Source organism: Chaetodon auriga, chromosome 6, assembly GCF_051107435.1.
Source record: "Chaetodon auriga isolate fChaAug3 chromosome 6, fChaAug3.hap1, whole genome shotgun sequence".
Taxonomy (NCBI): Eukaryota; Metazoa; Chordata; class Actinopteri; order Chaetodontiformes; family Chaetodontidae; genus Chaetodon; species Chaetodon auriga.
In genome coordinates, this window is record NC_135079.1 from 11703094 (window position 1) to 11717790 (window position 14697).

The 14697-nt window shown below is 41.3% G+C and overlaps 2 protein-coding genes across 4 annotated transcripts; one reads left to right on the top strand and one right to left on the bottom strand.

Moving 5' to 3' along the window:
• sema7a (semaphorin 7A (JohnMiltonHagen blood group)) lies at positions 1-9808 on the bottom strand. 2 transcript variants are annotated; one of them, XM_076732947.1, is made up of 15 exons: positions 9542-9808; positions 9137-9219; positions 8766-8905; positions 7931-7972; positions 7721-7816; positions 7357-7459; positions 7072-7182; positions 6641-6783; positions 4945-5123; positions 4329-4437; positions 3524-3719; positions 3211-3323; positions 2904-3049; positions 2163-2221; positions 1-2065 (listed from the first exon to the last, which is right to left on the bottom strand). In XM_076732947.1, exons 3-15 carry the CDS (start codon positions 8901-8903, stop codon positions 1650-1652), a joined length of 1851 nt encoding a protein of 616 aa, XP_076589062.1. In that variant the 5' UTR covers positions 8904-8905; positions 9137-9219; positions 9542-9808; the 3' UTR covers positions 1-1649. The 2 variants fall into 2 exon arrangements, with proteins under 2 accessions (XP_076589062.1, XP_076589061.1); XM_076732946.1 differs by lacking the exon at positions 9542-9808 and having other exon boundaries at positions 9137-9391.
• Positions 9809-11984: 2176 nt separating this feature from the next.
• Positions 11985-14662, top strand: commd4 (COMM domain containing 4). 2 transcript variants are annotated; one of them, XM_076732788.1, is made up of 8 exons: positions 11985-12068; positions 12346-12417; positions 12509-12574; positions 12672-12711; positions 13133-13252; positions 13796-13876; positions 14008-14184; positions 14301-14662. In XM_076732788.1, exons 1-8 carry the CDS (start codon positions 12066-12068, stop codon positions 14339-14341), a joined length of 600 nt encoding a protein of 199 aa, XP_076588903.1. In that variant the 5' UTR covers positions 11985-12065; the 3' UTR covers positions 14342-14662. The 2 variants fall into 2 exon arrangements, with proteins under 2 accessions (XP_076588903.1, XP_076588904.1); XM_076732789.1 differs by having other exon boundaries at positions 12062-12169.
• Positions 14663-14697: the final 35 nt, after the last annotated feature.

Consider the following 14697-nt stretch of genomic DNA (forward strand, 5'->3'; position numbering starts at 1 on the left):
TTTTGGATTTTCAGCTCAGTTTTTTTTATTTATTTATTTAAATAATTAGGAAATCAATACAATTCACTCACAGTCTTCAGGAAGGATTTTCAAGCAATCGTTATGCAAAAATATATGATTATTGAAATTGTAAGGACACATATTGCTTGCATGTATAAAAATCTCCAGTATGAAGCAAAGATTAAGTATTAACATAAAAACTGAGACTGTACCAAAACAATTTCAATAATAAATAGTTTTAGCTTGGTAGTAGATTAAAGTGAGAACTTGTGAAATAAGAAATAGTTGCTGCTCAATTCAGTACAATCAGGATTTGCTACTGCAGCTTTAGTTGGTCTGATATGAGCTTTGGGTAACTTTTAGTGCTTTAAGTGTTAGCAAACTGAAGCCAAATATTTCTCTGTAATGGACACTACTCAGCCAGGTCTCTGAGTTTTCTCTGCTGTTGTTGCTGTTGCACTATTCTGCAGCATTTAGCATTATCCCGCATTTGTCCTTTATGAAAATAGTGGCTAATTTTACATAGTCTCTCACTTCAATATAAATAACTGACAAGAAAAGTGGCTCATATTAAACTTCAATGACGATGTGTGCACACTGTGTAGATTCAGAGATCAAAACTATCCCCTTCAACAACCATCTCAACTCTATTCTACCTAAAGTGCGATGTGGCACTACACACAATATCCATTGTTCACACTGCAGCTAATCCAAGTTTCAATATGTAAATGACAAATTCATAGAAATGTGCATTTTATTGCCAAAATGGAAGTGAAAATGAAACAAGGTGCTTATTATTTGACGCTGTCTGCTCTGCAGCAGATCATTTTTCAGAGTAACACCTCCCTGACCTCTGACTGTTATGACAGTGGGAGAGTTAAGGAAAACGGGGAACTCTGGACGGTCCTTGGCTGCCTCCACCCTTCCTTAAACACTCTGGTACAAATAATCTGTCATCAGTGCACTGGAGTGGGGCACAGGGAAAATGCACACTGGAACTTTACATTTCCCTGACCTCTAATGAACCAAAGCTTTAAGCTGGCTTCAACATGTGCGCACCACACTGCAGCTACACCACGCCTCCTTACTGTCTGCTGCACTGTCTGTGGCTCTCCACCAGAAGCTTTTGTACTCATGACCACAACGTTTTAATGGTGAGCTTTGGTCTGAGTGTTTGCAATCAGCCTGATCCCTTGATACTGTAAAAGGAATTCCTTCAGATTACCTTTGCTGAAATCAGTGACTGACCATCAGCTGATCCCAACGAACGCCATCAGAGCTCTTCAGCTCATTCACGCTGTGCTCTACTGCTGACCAGCTGTGCTCCTTTCTCCCTCCAACACAACGACCTCTTCCTGTTCTCTTTTGAAAATAAACTCGGCCACAGCTTGTTCCTGTGAACTTGAGCATTTTTTCAAACACAGCTATGTGGCCATGCACACAAATGAGGTTTTAGGTTCACAGTGGGAACGTTCCTGAACTGTTGAGATGAAAGCCTAACCGATGTTTGGGCGGATTTCCTTTCGTACCGCCTGCGCCCTGGCCTGGTTAGCAAAGGCAAAGACAAAGGGCCTGAAAATATTGAGCCTACACTTTCAAGCATGAGGTAAAGAGAGAGTGTAAAGATTAACTCGTAATTTGTGTAAACTCTATCTGAAAATCTCCATCATTGCTACAGCAAGTCCAAGGATGATCCATGACTGTGGCCCAACATCTGATGCATCATTCATTTTGAAAGGCATATTGCTTCTGTCAGTATTTGTGTCTTGGATCTTTTGCTCCGTAAGATGATAATTTTTCACCGTTTTGGTGTAGTTTTTCTCTTCGGAAACACACTTGTAGGTGCCGTAGCTCTCTCGTGTCATGGCAGGGATGAGGTGCAGGCAGTTAGACTGCATTTGTAGGCAAGGGCTGCTCTGGCTTCCATGCTCCCAGGTGTAAACAGCATGGTAAGAATCTATGGGACAGGACAGATAGAAAGGGACACCCAGGGGGACAGAGTGACTGGTCATCTGATCCGCAGGTGAAACTGTCTCCCGTTTGGCCCGGTGTACTTCCTTTTGTTCTAAAAAAAACATGAACAGATAAAATAGAGATGTGATCAAAATGTTTTGAGCTCTTAGTAAGTGTGCTTTATGAATAACAGTCTCAGCATTACTTACCTTTAACTAATGTACTGCACACACTTATTTCCCCATCCATGATATTCTGAATGCCTCCACTGTGAACAAAAACAAAACAGATACGTTTTTGTGAGAGATGATTGACTTTGACATTGCCCTGCTGACCTTTTTAATTTTGGAAAAAGCATTTTTTTCTGATCCTGCATCAACATTTATTCCTGTCTTTGGCAGAAAGGTGACACTAAAGCATGTAACAGAACCACCGATCCACCAGAGGATAGCTTGTTAGTGTCATGCTATGCCTCCCCGAGGCTTGAGAAGTGCACTCGTGCATGAAGGTGCAGTATCATCAGGGGCTGATAATGAAGGGAGTGAAGCACAAAAGAAGGACTTTGACATAGGAGACCATGGTTTGACTCCCTGTGCAGCCAATAGTAAGTGTTGATGATTTTAAGGAAGTGGTTACTTTAAGCCAACCAATGATCTTATCCTAACCTAACCAAGCAGTTTTGGTACCTAGACCTACCGTCACCGAAAAAGCTTTAAAAGCTTATTTCTTATTGCTAACTTAACGTTTTCACGCCACAGCGAGGCAAACCATGACGCTGACAAGGTGAATCGGTAGCTCTATTACAAGCTTTGACGTGATACTGAGTTCCAAAAGGACATGCAGAGAGCAGCTATTTTATATCGTTGACTTTAATACGTTGTAACATGAAAAGGCTGTGTACAGAATATCAAAAGTCTGCTTAAGAGCAAGACTCTGCCGTCCACACTTACGGGACAGTCGGGGTGCATCCATACTCAGTCCAGGCACAGTACGGGTCCCGGGCCAGAACACAATCTGCACAGGAGTTGTTGTACTTCTGACACCTCTGGAGGTCCACAGTAAAAATTTTCTCTGAAAAACCCACCACTAACTTTTTCTGAGCAGAGGGAGACAGAAACACAATTATTTTGAAAGTCTAATTGGACGTCACTAACGAGATCTAGTATATTTATTATTTATTCTTTATACTTGACTGCTTGTTAGAAAATGACCATGCACAATGCCTAACACTCAGATGGCATTATGAATGATCAGCACCTTTTTGGAGTCGAGTTTCATTGATTGTATGGTCGAACGGCTGGAGAGTTGTGTTTCAGAGATGATGAAAGGTTTGGACCCAGCCTCTAACACTTTATGGATCTTGCCAGAATCTGTGGAAAGAGCAGACAAAGGACAATTTGTTTGTTGTTATTTTGGGAGTGACACTGTGTGCATATTTTTAGCCCATTGTTCCTAAGAGAGATCATAGACAATGCATGATTACAAGCCAGACCAACAGCGAAACACATAAAGTAGTGAAGACTATCAATATGTTGAACAATGTCAATTTTTTTTTGCAGTCAGAACCTACCTGTGGATAGAAGCAGGACGTTATACGTGTGCTGGTCTGCTGCCTGGACTCGATCCACAGCTATCTTGGTGTAGTTGTTGGTGCTTACATAAAATGGGGCTTTATAATGCATGGAGTGAACCCAGTCAGTCATTTCTGGGTGTTCCTTCACTATATTGACAGTGGTCAGTGGCAGGCTTTTGCTGTTTTTTACACACTGAAAAATACATGGACACAACATTTTTTTATTCAAAAGTGGTCTGTGTACTGTAGGAAATGGGAACATAAGCTAAATGTTTGTAGGACACCTCAGCTATACAAAACAGAAGGCATCCAAAGTATGAAAACAAGTCAGACACAAACATTTCATCGCGCTATAAGCTGGATAGATGGAAGGAAGGGGGTGGTTTTCTATACAAGCCAGCTGCAAAGACCACGTCCTTCGTGGAAAAGCTGTCATTACTCAATGGGTCAGTAAACTGTTTACTACAACAAGAGGAAATTCTGCAAACAATGTTTGTGGGGCCTCTTTAGTTCCTCAACTACAGAGCTGAACTCTAGTAGACTAAAAAAAAAACTCTAGTAGACTAAAAAAAAAAAAAAAAAAAAACTACAATCAAAATCAACACATGGAAACACTGAAGCACACGTGCTGGGGTTCGGTACAGCAGACACGCACTTTCCATGTCTCCACCCATTTACGTAATATGTTTTTTCAAAACCTACAGTCCTACGCAAGGACATGTGATATACACTAGACAAACCACAATAAATGTGAATGAAGTGTTGTGACGATACAAAACATAGCAACAAAACAGATCCTTACTGATCCGGGCCTTGGATTGGGGATGTCCTTGTTGTAGCCCTTAAAGTCTGAGCTCTCAAATATGTCTTCAATCATTCCCACTGAATAGACGCACACTGCTGTGGAGTTCCTAGAAGACAAACAAAATACCTGAAGTGAACTGTGACTGGATCACTGAGTGACTTCTAACAGATAATAGGGTGTGCTACTCACAAAATGGCTCATACCAAATTCATGCAACCCAATCAATCAGACTGACAGAATGAATGGCAAACCCTTATTACACATACAAATAAATATTTCATTTCCAGTTCAGACCAAACAGTACTGCCAGTTTTATAGGACTCAGGGGTAAAAGGGCCGCTCCCTTGGCCATGTAACTTGGCCCATACCAAGGACTGACAGTCAGGATATCTCTGCCTCTGCTGCTCTTTGCTATTCCTATTAAAACCTATTCTGCAACCGGCTGTGTGGGTCAAAAGCTACAGGCCAGAGTTATTTTTGTCTCCATGGGCGAAAAACATTTCAAAATGCTGAGCTTTCAACTTTAAGTGAGTGCCATTCTGTGTCCCCCTGTCAGCATGTTGCTTGGGTTGTTGCTTAGTTGCGGATCATTAAGGAAGGGAAAGTGTCTAACCAGCTGCTCGTGAACAGGGCATAGACTCTGGTGTCACGCCAGTCATTGGCGTGCATCACGTGAACATCTTGGAGACGGTTGAAATAGAGTGACTCCTCCGGAAACCCACAGACAAGCCGGGCCTTGAGGAAAGATGTCCACATGTTCTGGAAGAATCTTTTCGATCCACCTTCATCTACCTGCAAAATGAGACCAAAGAATGACACGAGGAAGACGCTCTTTCGCTTTTCGTGCGAGGGTTACTTGATAGGACTGTTTTTACATGTACCATGACATTTGGGACAAAACCGCTTCTAGGGCAAGTCTTGTTTTGTACAGATGTCAAATAACAAGGATGTTGAAAAGACTGTGTTTCACCACAATAACAGTATTACAGGTGAGTTAATCGAGGGAGAAGAAACCTGTTTTGTTGGTACACTGGACATTAATCTGGTTAAAGACTTTAATTATGCCTTGGTCAAAGTCTGGCATTATATTCACAGAGCTGCAGGATATCATTGTGCCTTCTGTATCTTCTATCACCCTTTGTTTTTTTAGCACAGAGCAAATAAATAATTAATTTCCGATCCTGTCATATTACCCATGGCAACAACCTGCATGCTCAGTATGAGTACATCAATACGAGCCACTCCACTGGAAAAACTGTGAATAGTAGCTGAACTTAAACATTGTTCCTGGAATAAATGAAGGCTAGAGTCAACATCAAACAAAGTGGTTGGACAGATGGCGTTTCATCTCCTTTGTCTGGAAACTTTGGGGGGGGGGGGGTCGCTGTAGGAGACACAGCAGACTCGCCCATAGACTATTACAATTAAACTCTGCTGAAGTCAGTGTCCCAATATTCAGATTTTCTTTATTCTAATAGACACTAGAAAACAAAAGAGCCAGCACCCCGCCCTCCTCACGGTGGCCATGCTGGGCCTTTCATCCAACCAGACCAAAGAAGGTTGAACAGTTGGGGTGGATCGATACCAAATATTGATACTAATGAACAATAAGTCTTGCTTTGAATACCATTACTAGCAAATAAATAGGACTGATACCCGGGAATTCATCTGTCTCACATGAAATTAGGACTCTATGTGTGCTTCTCTGCAGGAGATGTGTGCACAAACAGTGATCACCTTGAAAAATACTAAATGTTTGGTAAATCTCTCTGTGATAAGGAAATAAACTCACAATAAACCTACAAATGTATTTAGATCAGAGATCAGATCATTTACTCAGATGATAAATCATGGCTCATCACTCACCCTACACGATAAAATGATGCTTTAATGACTAAAACACATCTGTATTGATAACAGTGATTCCAGTCCCGCTGTTACTTTATATGGGATCATATCCAAATCGTGTGGTGTAGCCCACCCTCAGTCAAAGAAAGACTGAGTCATGGCCACGCCCTCCCACTTGCTGAAATGAGTATTATGAAGCTTCAGTTTATTTCTCAAGAATAAAAACAGTTTGATATTTCAAGTAAATATCTTCAAAACTAAGAATACTTTTCATAGAATTTCTGTACTTGAGTCCATGCGAGTGGCATCTACCTTCCTACCTGCCTCTACCTTGAACAAGATTTGGATGGCTGTTAGCTTGATTACCGAGGCTGAGCTGAAGAGATTTGCGGGAATTTAGCAATCCAGTAAGATGAGAGCTTCACTGATGTAAGCTGAGCCTCCTCCAGTGTCCAGCGTACCTTACAAACTCTGGCAACCCTCGATATCCAGGGGTCAGCCTCCGGGTTGTGATCTGAGTTCTTTTCACGGAAAAAGACGTAAATTTTCTCGTCATCAGGGTGCTCCTCCTGCTTCACCCAGGACGCAGAGATGAAGGTGGGGTCTGTGAGGGGAGGACATGTTTACCCAAGTGTTTCACTGTTGACAGTGCCAGCAGAGAATATGTGATGAAAAAAGCTTCGCATGCGAAAGCAAAACAAAAGATAATGAAACTGTGCAGAGGAGTGGACTGAACAGTATGAGGTAAAGCCTTAACAGCACTATTAATCCCCACTGATTGTGGGTTTATGTTTTTGTATTTCATTTGGTGCGCTGGCACATCACAGTACTAATGGGACTTACAGTGTAGCATTCATCATACATTATGAATTGCCATCAGTCAGTTACCCACCTGAGACCCAGCTCTCGTACATCCAGACATTAGTTCTGCTGCCGGCTTTCCTTCTGAATTGTAATGAACTTCCATCAGCGTCCAAAGGTGCTGCTGAATATAGATCCTGGTCTAAAATTAGCAGATGGAGACATTGCATGAAACGGATGAAAGATGTTCAGTTATTGAGTATATTTCTGTGAAAATGCACCAGCTCGCCAACTCTGCACTCACACATTTGCTGATATGGTTACATAAGCACTGAGTCACATTTTGCGCTTGTGCTGGAAGCTGTATTTAACATACCTACTGTAAGAGAAAAGTAGTTATGTGTGTAGGTGAATGGAGAGATGCCTGTCCCCTCATAGCTCTCCACTATTTCTTGAGACCGATTCTCCGCTGAAGGAAACTGTAGAACAGAAGGTCAACAGAATATTGCTGAAGACAACAGCGATGGAAATATAACAAAGCACTGAACACCCATCTGAAATTACACACAGGTTGCTGATTAAAGAGTAATTGCAACCCTAGCCATTTCACCAACAGCACTATGCTTTAATCAGCTTTGCCCGGCTGTTGCCAGTAATTAACCAACCACAAAAACTGCAGTGTGTCAAACAGATGTGACATAAAGTGCAACACATATTAAGAGATGTACACAAGCACTCACGAGCTTCCAACACTGTGGTTTTTGTCCATTTGTTCCACAGACAAACAGGCTGTCTTGAAACTTCTCAATGACTGTAATGACATTGTCACAGGGGCCCTGCAACACAGAAGCTGTTATTACCAAGTCATCACACAGAATGAGCCTCCATATTGTTCAAACTTGTTGAGCAGCCATTCCTGATACACACATCCTCGCCCTCCAGTTACTAACCTCTTTGCACTGTTGTTGCCCTGTTGTGTTCAGAGAAAATTTCTGCAGGGGGCAAGAAGTGGTAGATGAATTAAAGTTTTCACTTGAGGGTAGTTTCAAATGAGACATCATGAATAGAAAAATAACATTTCAGCCCTTATCAGTTTCTAACTAGTGAAGAATGTTAAAGCTCTGCCTACAACTTGGTGAGGCAGAGCTTTAACATTTGAGATGAAAATGAACTCATGGCTGCCAATCTGAAAGCCATTTTAGGTTTTCTGTCTTAGAATTACTCTCTTCAGCAAAATCTATTTCACTCAAGATAATGTCTTCTGCTCAGATGGCTTCAGCTGCTCCTATCCATTAGTGAAAAGAAGAAACGTCTATCTTATGGCCAGAACTGAGGCCACATTTCTGCTATTTCATTGGAAAACAAGCAGCAAACATCAAACCATTATTCATTCAATGATAAGAGAATTTGCAAGAATTTTGTGGCTTATTATAGAATCTTATGGACATCATCAGGGTTTGTTTGTTCACCCCCAGTAGTTAATCAGCAGCGCCTACTGACTTGCTGCATATTAGCTGGCTTTGAAAGGCTGTATCAGTGCTGTGAGTGCTGCCAGACAGGCTCCTTGTGTAACAAAGGGTCTGTGACAGGCGTCTGTGACAGGCGTCTGTGACAGCCATCTGTTACTGTACAGCATCTCATTATAACCCAGGCTGCATACCCCACTGTCACCAAGCTGGGAGCCCATCAATAAAGCATTAGACAACTTGAGGAAGAGTAGGTGAAACAGCACAACAAAAAGGTCAAAAGGAGTGGTTCAAAATCTGTTAGATGAAAAATACTCACCTCTATAATATGATAGTCATCCGCATTAAGTTTAAGCACAAAATCTGTCCCTCCAACATACATCTCCTTAGAGTCCTCGTGATAGAAGAGCACAGTGTGGTTCTGATAGACTTGGTATTCAAATACACCATTTGTCATATCTGAGGGAAGATCAAGAGTCACACTTTTAACCTGCGAGGATGTTAGTGGTCAACCATGTCAGTGACTGCATTGTGTATCAACATCACAAAACTGAACTACGCTTAAGGAGGATTTGGAGACAGGATTAACTCTATAACTGATGTTTCTGAACGCCTCCGCTGATTTTACACATTGAACGAGTCTAAAACGCTGCAGAAAACTAACTGTGAAGAAGTGACAAGTGAACCTACCTTTGCTCAACACTCTGGGATTATCTTTAGATCCAAGAGTCGGTGTGTCCTCCCAGCCAACGCTAAGGACTAGTAGAAAATCGCTTGCAAGACAAATACACATGGAAACAAATCGCCTCATATTGTCCCTTAGTTTGTGAGTATTTCTGTTAATTCCGTTCGTGTGCACTGTACTCAAACACCGTCTATCCACAGTCTGAAAACAGCCGCTCGAGCGCCAGGCTTTTATCCAGACTCCTCCTCCTCCACGGTCTCAAGGGATTAAATGTCAAATTAGACCGGTGCAGAATATTAATCTATTTAAGCATTAAACTCTGGAAATAAAAACATATTGCATCCTTTCGAATAGGCGAGGAGTAAACGGGGAAAATGGTGGGAAAAAAATCGTAATGCTCGTTTACCCACCTGTGCCATTAAAAGGCGGCGTTGACGCAGGCTTTTAAGGGCGATGACAAAACCATCAGATTACACAGGTGCTGTGTCCTCTGTGTATGGAATCTACCCACGACCCAGGAGAGGAGAAGACAGGTGATTTGTCGCCATCAGCGTCTCACCTCAATGGTGTACCCGATACGCACAGCAGATTTCTCCCGATCAGCGCGTCTCCATGGCACAGTCAGCTGGGACCTCCACCTGCAGTCTGTTCGGTGGTTGGCAGCAGGCTGCCCCTGCAAGATTGTCAATGTCATTAAATCACGACTTGATGAGGTTAACAACAAAACCCGTGTAGATGCATGAAATAGAACAAATATGCAAGCGAATAAACAGAGGACACAGACTTAAGTCTAAGTTAAAATATGTAATGGAAAATAATGAAGGTAATGAAATATCATGTAAATGTGATACAGTAGGTACGTTCAGGGACTCTCATTACGTGGTTGTGCACCATAGAGCAGCAGTGTTTATTACTTTAAATAGCGCATTGCAGTGGGAAATGTGAGGAAAAAATGTGTGTTGTATGGGTATGTGGAGGGCGAAACTACATTAACAATCTCACGGCTCGCTTGATTTAAAGAGGAGAAGCGGTACATTTGCAGTCTGAGCGATTTATATTGGCTCTGCCTGCCCGATCCTACAAAAAGCCCACAGCATAAGCTCTGATAGGAACAGACAGCCTAACGCACAACCTGAAGTACTTTTTCCCCACAGATTTTATAGCACAAATGGAGCTTCTCTGATTTGGAAATCACAGTCAGTCCACTGACTCATCTGATTTGAATCATACTCAGACTGACTGCTATATTTCCTTCTCCACTGTTCTCAACATTACTTCCTCATTTATTTATAGATATATGAACATTATCACAAAGTTTCAGATGCTATGGGTCCTTTTGTTTCCAGCAAAGCTGTTCAGACAAATTGTTTCCATTATACAGAAGAGTGTTGGAGAGGCAACCCTTCCCTTTGACACACTGGGGTTGCGTTTGATGGTTTGTATTGTGTTTTATAGGCAGTGAGTAAATAGTTATTTATTCTTTTTGTTTGCAAAAAGTCATTTACAGACAAAGAAATGTCTTATCTAATATATTGTGTAATGTTACACATTATAGGGGTCAATGGACCTATGTGAGATGTAGGAGAGACAGTGTTGTACTGTCAACATCACACTTACATGATGTGGAAACACTTCTGGTCAGTCTTCACTTTGATGAGTTAAAGAATAAACATGAATCCCAGCTGTCTTTATCTAAATAGGTATAGAAGTTTATTATAACACAACTCTGATATCAGAAAAGATCTTGACATCTGTACTTGGACACAGTCAAATACCAAAGCTTTACACAGTATGTCCCACGCCATAAAGAATCACAAATCATCACGCCACTGCAGAGGAGGCAGGAGACCGTGTGGGCTACTCTCGGTCAGCATTGTTCCTTATTCAGTATTATCAGGGGAGTCTGGCATGTACAAGGTCTTCATCTTATCTAAACCTTGTACCCAAAATAAAATGAAGAATGCCAAGTGTGAAGGACTCTGAAAAGGCCTCTCAGGCTAACGTCAATGCATAAATTAAACTTTAACTTCTCCATATATCATGTGAAATCTATTGTACTTAACCATGTTTTACAGCTGGGACCCCAAACAGAACTAATGTATTATTTGTAACAATCCCTCTTCTGGTTTGGGTGTCTTATTAAACTTTTTTTTTTTTTTAAAGAAGAAGAAAAGAGGCCTGAAAACAAGGTGCTATTTGTGACTAACAGTTGTCTTTTGGTGCAGGTACCTAAAGTGCTGCAGTCCCGCTTTGACCAACTGAGACACTTCACCAAGATCAGCTTATTCCTTTCCTCTGTGGATTTAGAAAAGGTTGGCTGTGCTTTTACCTCCTCCAGACTGAACTATATGGCAGGGCAATTAATTCAGGTATCAGCAGACAAAACATCCAAAGACTGCACCTTATACAAAACACTGCTGCTCAATTCTTAACTCCTACTCAGAGACCACATCATGCATATACAGTATATGTGATCTGCTAATTCCCTATGACCCTGACAGCTCATTGAGATCCTACTAATGGTATCAAGGTTTCAACCTGTTACCAAAGGTGACTCAGTCTTTGCTGTCAGCTGTGGAACTCCCTATGCAGGCAAAACCAAGTGTCATGGTTTAAATCTCCTCTTAAGATTTACTGTTGTATGACTTTTCTTAAATGATGGTATTTGCTGTGACTACTACTAGTTATCTAATACTGTGTTATATCTTATGTTTTCGGCCTCACTGACTTTTAATATTTGTGTCTGTTGTGAAGCACATACGGTACAAACAGAAGTTATCAACGATGTCAAGCAACATCAGCACCATGAATTCTGCCATGGGAGGAGCGCCCCGCCCCTCTCCCCCTTTCCATCGGCCAATCAGGTGTGATGAAGCCGAAACTTCCGCCTGGGAAGCCTTTTTCCCCGTGCAGCTGCTCAGCTGACATACAGCCATGGTAAACACATTTAATAAATGTATAATTTAACAGTAGTTTGCTCAGTTAGAAGCCAGTCTTTCTATGGAACAATTTAGCTGCGTGATTTATAAATGTTTTAGGTAATTATTCACTCGATGTTTACTCCGGCTTTCCGGAAGCTAGCTAGCATGCTTAGCTAGTAGCTTTGAATGATGGATAGCTAATGTGAATGCTAGCGTTACAGTGTTTGGGGTTGCGCTATTTTGTTATAGTAACGTTACACTTAACAACACTTGTGGTGTCTTGTCTGTCGTAGCGGTTCCGTTTCTGTGGAGATTTGGACTGCCCTGATTGGGTACTTGCCGAAATTAGCACATTAGCAAAGATCGTAAGTAATCACAGACGTCCAACACTTAAAATAATATGTTTTTGAATATTTTCTACTAATGCGTCTGTCCTCTGCCTCACTGATGTAACAGTCAAGCGTGAAAATGAAACTCCTCTGTGCTCAAGTGCTGAAGGACTTGCTTGGGGAAGGCATTGATGTAAGACTTTAACATAATTAAGCATAATCGCTCGTCATATGCACAATGCAATAACACTGATTAGTGCTGTGTTATTTATTTATTTATTTATTTTTAGTACGACAAGGTTTCAAAGCTTACTGCAGATGCAAAGTTTGGTAAGTCTCCCTCACTTCTTATACTCATGGTAGTACTCCATTACAGATAGAGAAAATATTTTGTGCAAGTGCAGAAGTATTGCAAGAAAGACGTACTCAAAGAATCAAAGTAAAAGCACTGGCTGTTCAGAAAAATGGCCACTGTGAGTATAATAATGATTGTTATATAATGATGTTATTTAAGCAGCATTTTACTGCTCTAGTTGGTAAAGGGGAATCGACTTTAAATTCTGTTTGGGGAGTTAAATCATGTTTTATAAGATCAACATGTTTTGCGTGTAAAACCTTAATCTGCAGAGTAACTAGTAACTATAGCTGTCTGTTGGTACTGCAATCCTGCTCATAATCAAAAAAGCCTTTTAACACTGTTAAACTTGCTCTGTTATATAACATGCATTCATGACATTAATCCATTTTGCAGAGAGTGGAGACATCAAAGCTAGTGTGGCCGTGCTCAGCTTCATTTTGTCCAGTGCAGCAAAGCATGATGTCGACAGTGAATCTCTGTCCAGCGAGCTGCAGCAGCTCGGTCTGCCTAAAGGTTAGTCCGCTGGTTCCCCGTGTTTAATAAGAAACTGATGATTATTGTTACATAATCTAAGCCCAAGCAGATAAAATCTAAATTCACAATTTAGACAATGGCCTCGTTTCCAGAAATGCACAGGCCCCAAATCACAGCCTATTGTGTTAATATTGGAGCTTACTGCATTGTATCATTGTCAATTATGTAACTTAAGTATCATAAAACTCAGCTGGCACTTGAATGGGACACAATATGTACACAATGTGCAAAGAGGAAATGCAGTGGTGGTGCATTGTGACTTTGGTATAAAACAGTCACAGCTGACTCTCAGCCAGCTTAAGACTGTATTTTCTTTTTCGGTGTTGTGAAGATATCCACTTTATTTGATTGATGTTAACTACTTTTCAGTTACTTTGTGGCCATTTCTTTTTTCTCTTATTGATCGGTTAATGCTGCATTAATGTCTTCAGCTAATAGCCTGTGTTGAAACACTTTCGTGCGATTATCCCCTTGAAATAAATCTCTGCTTGACTGTTAATTACACACACATGCATTCTTTAGAACACACAACGGGACTCTGCAAATCATATGAAGACAAGCACTCCGCGTTGCAAGACAAACTCAGAGAGACGAGCCTGAGGCGTAAGTACTTCAGTCTGTCTTGCCCTTTTCAAAGTCGAAGACAAATGTAACTGATGATGAGAGCTGTCTTCTGTGATGTGGCTGACTCAGCACTGACCAAGGCGTCCATTCTGCTCTGCAATGAATTTCAGTGGGACGCCTGGACAGCGTGGCCTGGCGCGTCGACTACACTCTGAGCTCCAGCGAGCTGAGGGAGGTGAATGAACCAGTGATTCAGCTTAAACTGCAGACACAAGGAGCAGAGTCAGGCTCCTCACAGACCACTGTTGTTTCTGTTTCTGCTGACAAGTTCCGAGTCTTGCTTGCAGGTTAGTTCTGCACGTTGTCAACACCACACTTCTTTTCTCACAGTTTTGCCTTTTCACACAATTGTATGAGCCAGAATGATATTGTGATAGTTCTTTTCCTCTGTGTCTTTCTGCAGAGCTCAAACAGGCCCAGACTATGATGAATGCACTGCAGTGAAGAGAGGACAGTGACGTCGGACCTCAGTGTCCCATGATCGGCTGCCAAAAGTGCCATACTTACAGCTTGTACAGTGTACAGTGTAGTATTTTTGTAGGAATTTAGTCACGTCATTGTCTTGTGAATGCATCTGCAATAATTGGTGGAAGTGTTTCCGGACTGAGTGATTCATCGCTGAAATATGAATACTGAATGGACCCTTTTTGTAAAATATTGTATATTAATTCACACATTTTCAATGCTGTTGATAATTGTTGCTAATTGATGACTGTTTTTACCTTCACGTGCCCATAAATAACAAAATAAAATGTGACACGCTGAGATACTCATCTCTGTGCCTATTCCTTTAAGGCCTA

Bases quoted from the DNA above. Each gene is read 5' to 3' on its own strand.
- sema7a (XM_076732946.1), bottom strand. From the start codon at position 9,257: ATGAGGCGATTTGTTTCCATGTGTATTTGTCTTGCAAGCGATTTTCTA. The intron at 8,906-9,136 runs GTAGGTTCACTT...ATCTTCCCTCAG, and splicing joins TCCCAGAGTGTTGAGCAAAG to ATATGACAAATGGTGTATTT. The intron at 7,460-7,720 runs GTGAGTGCTTGT...TCTGTTCTACAG, and splicing joins AACCACAGTGTTGGAAGCTC to TTTCCTTCAGCGGAGAATCG.
- commd4 (XM_076732788.1), top strand. The intron at 12,418-12,508 runs GTAAGTAATCAC...CTGATGTAACAG, and splicing joins TTAGCACATTAGCAAAGATC to TCAAGCGTGAAAATGAAACT. The intron at 12,712-13,132 runs GTAAGTCTCCCT...TCCATTTTGCAG, and splicing joins TACTGCAGATGCAAAGTTTG to AGAGTGGAGACATCAAAGCT.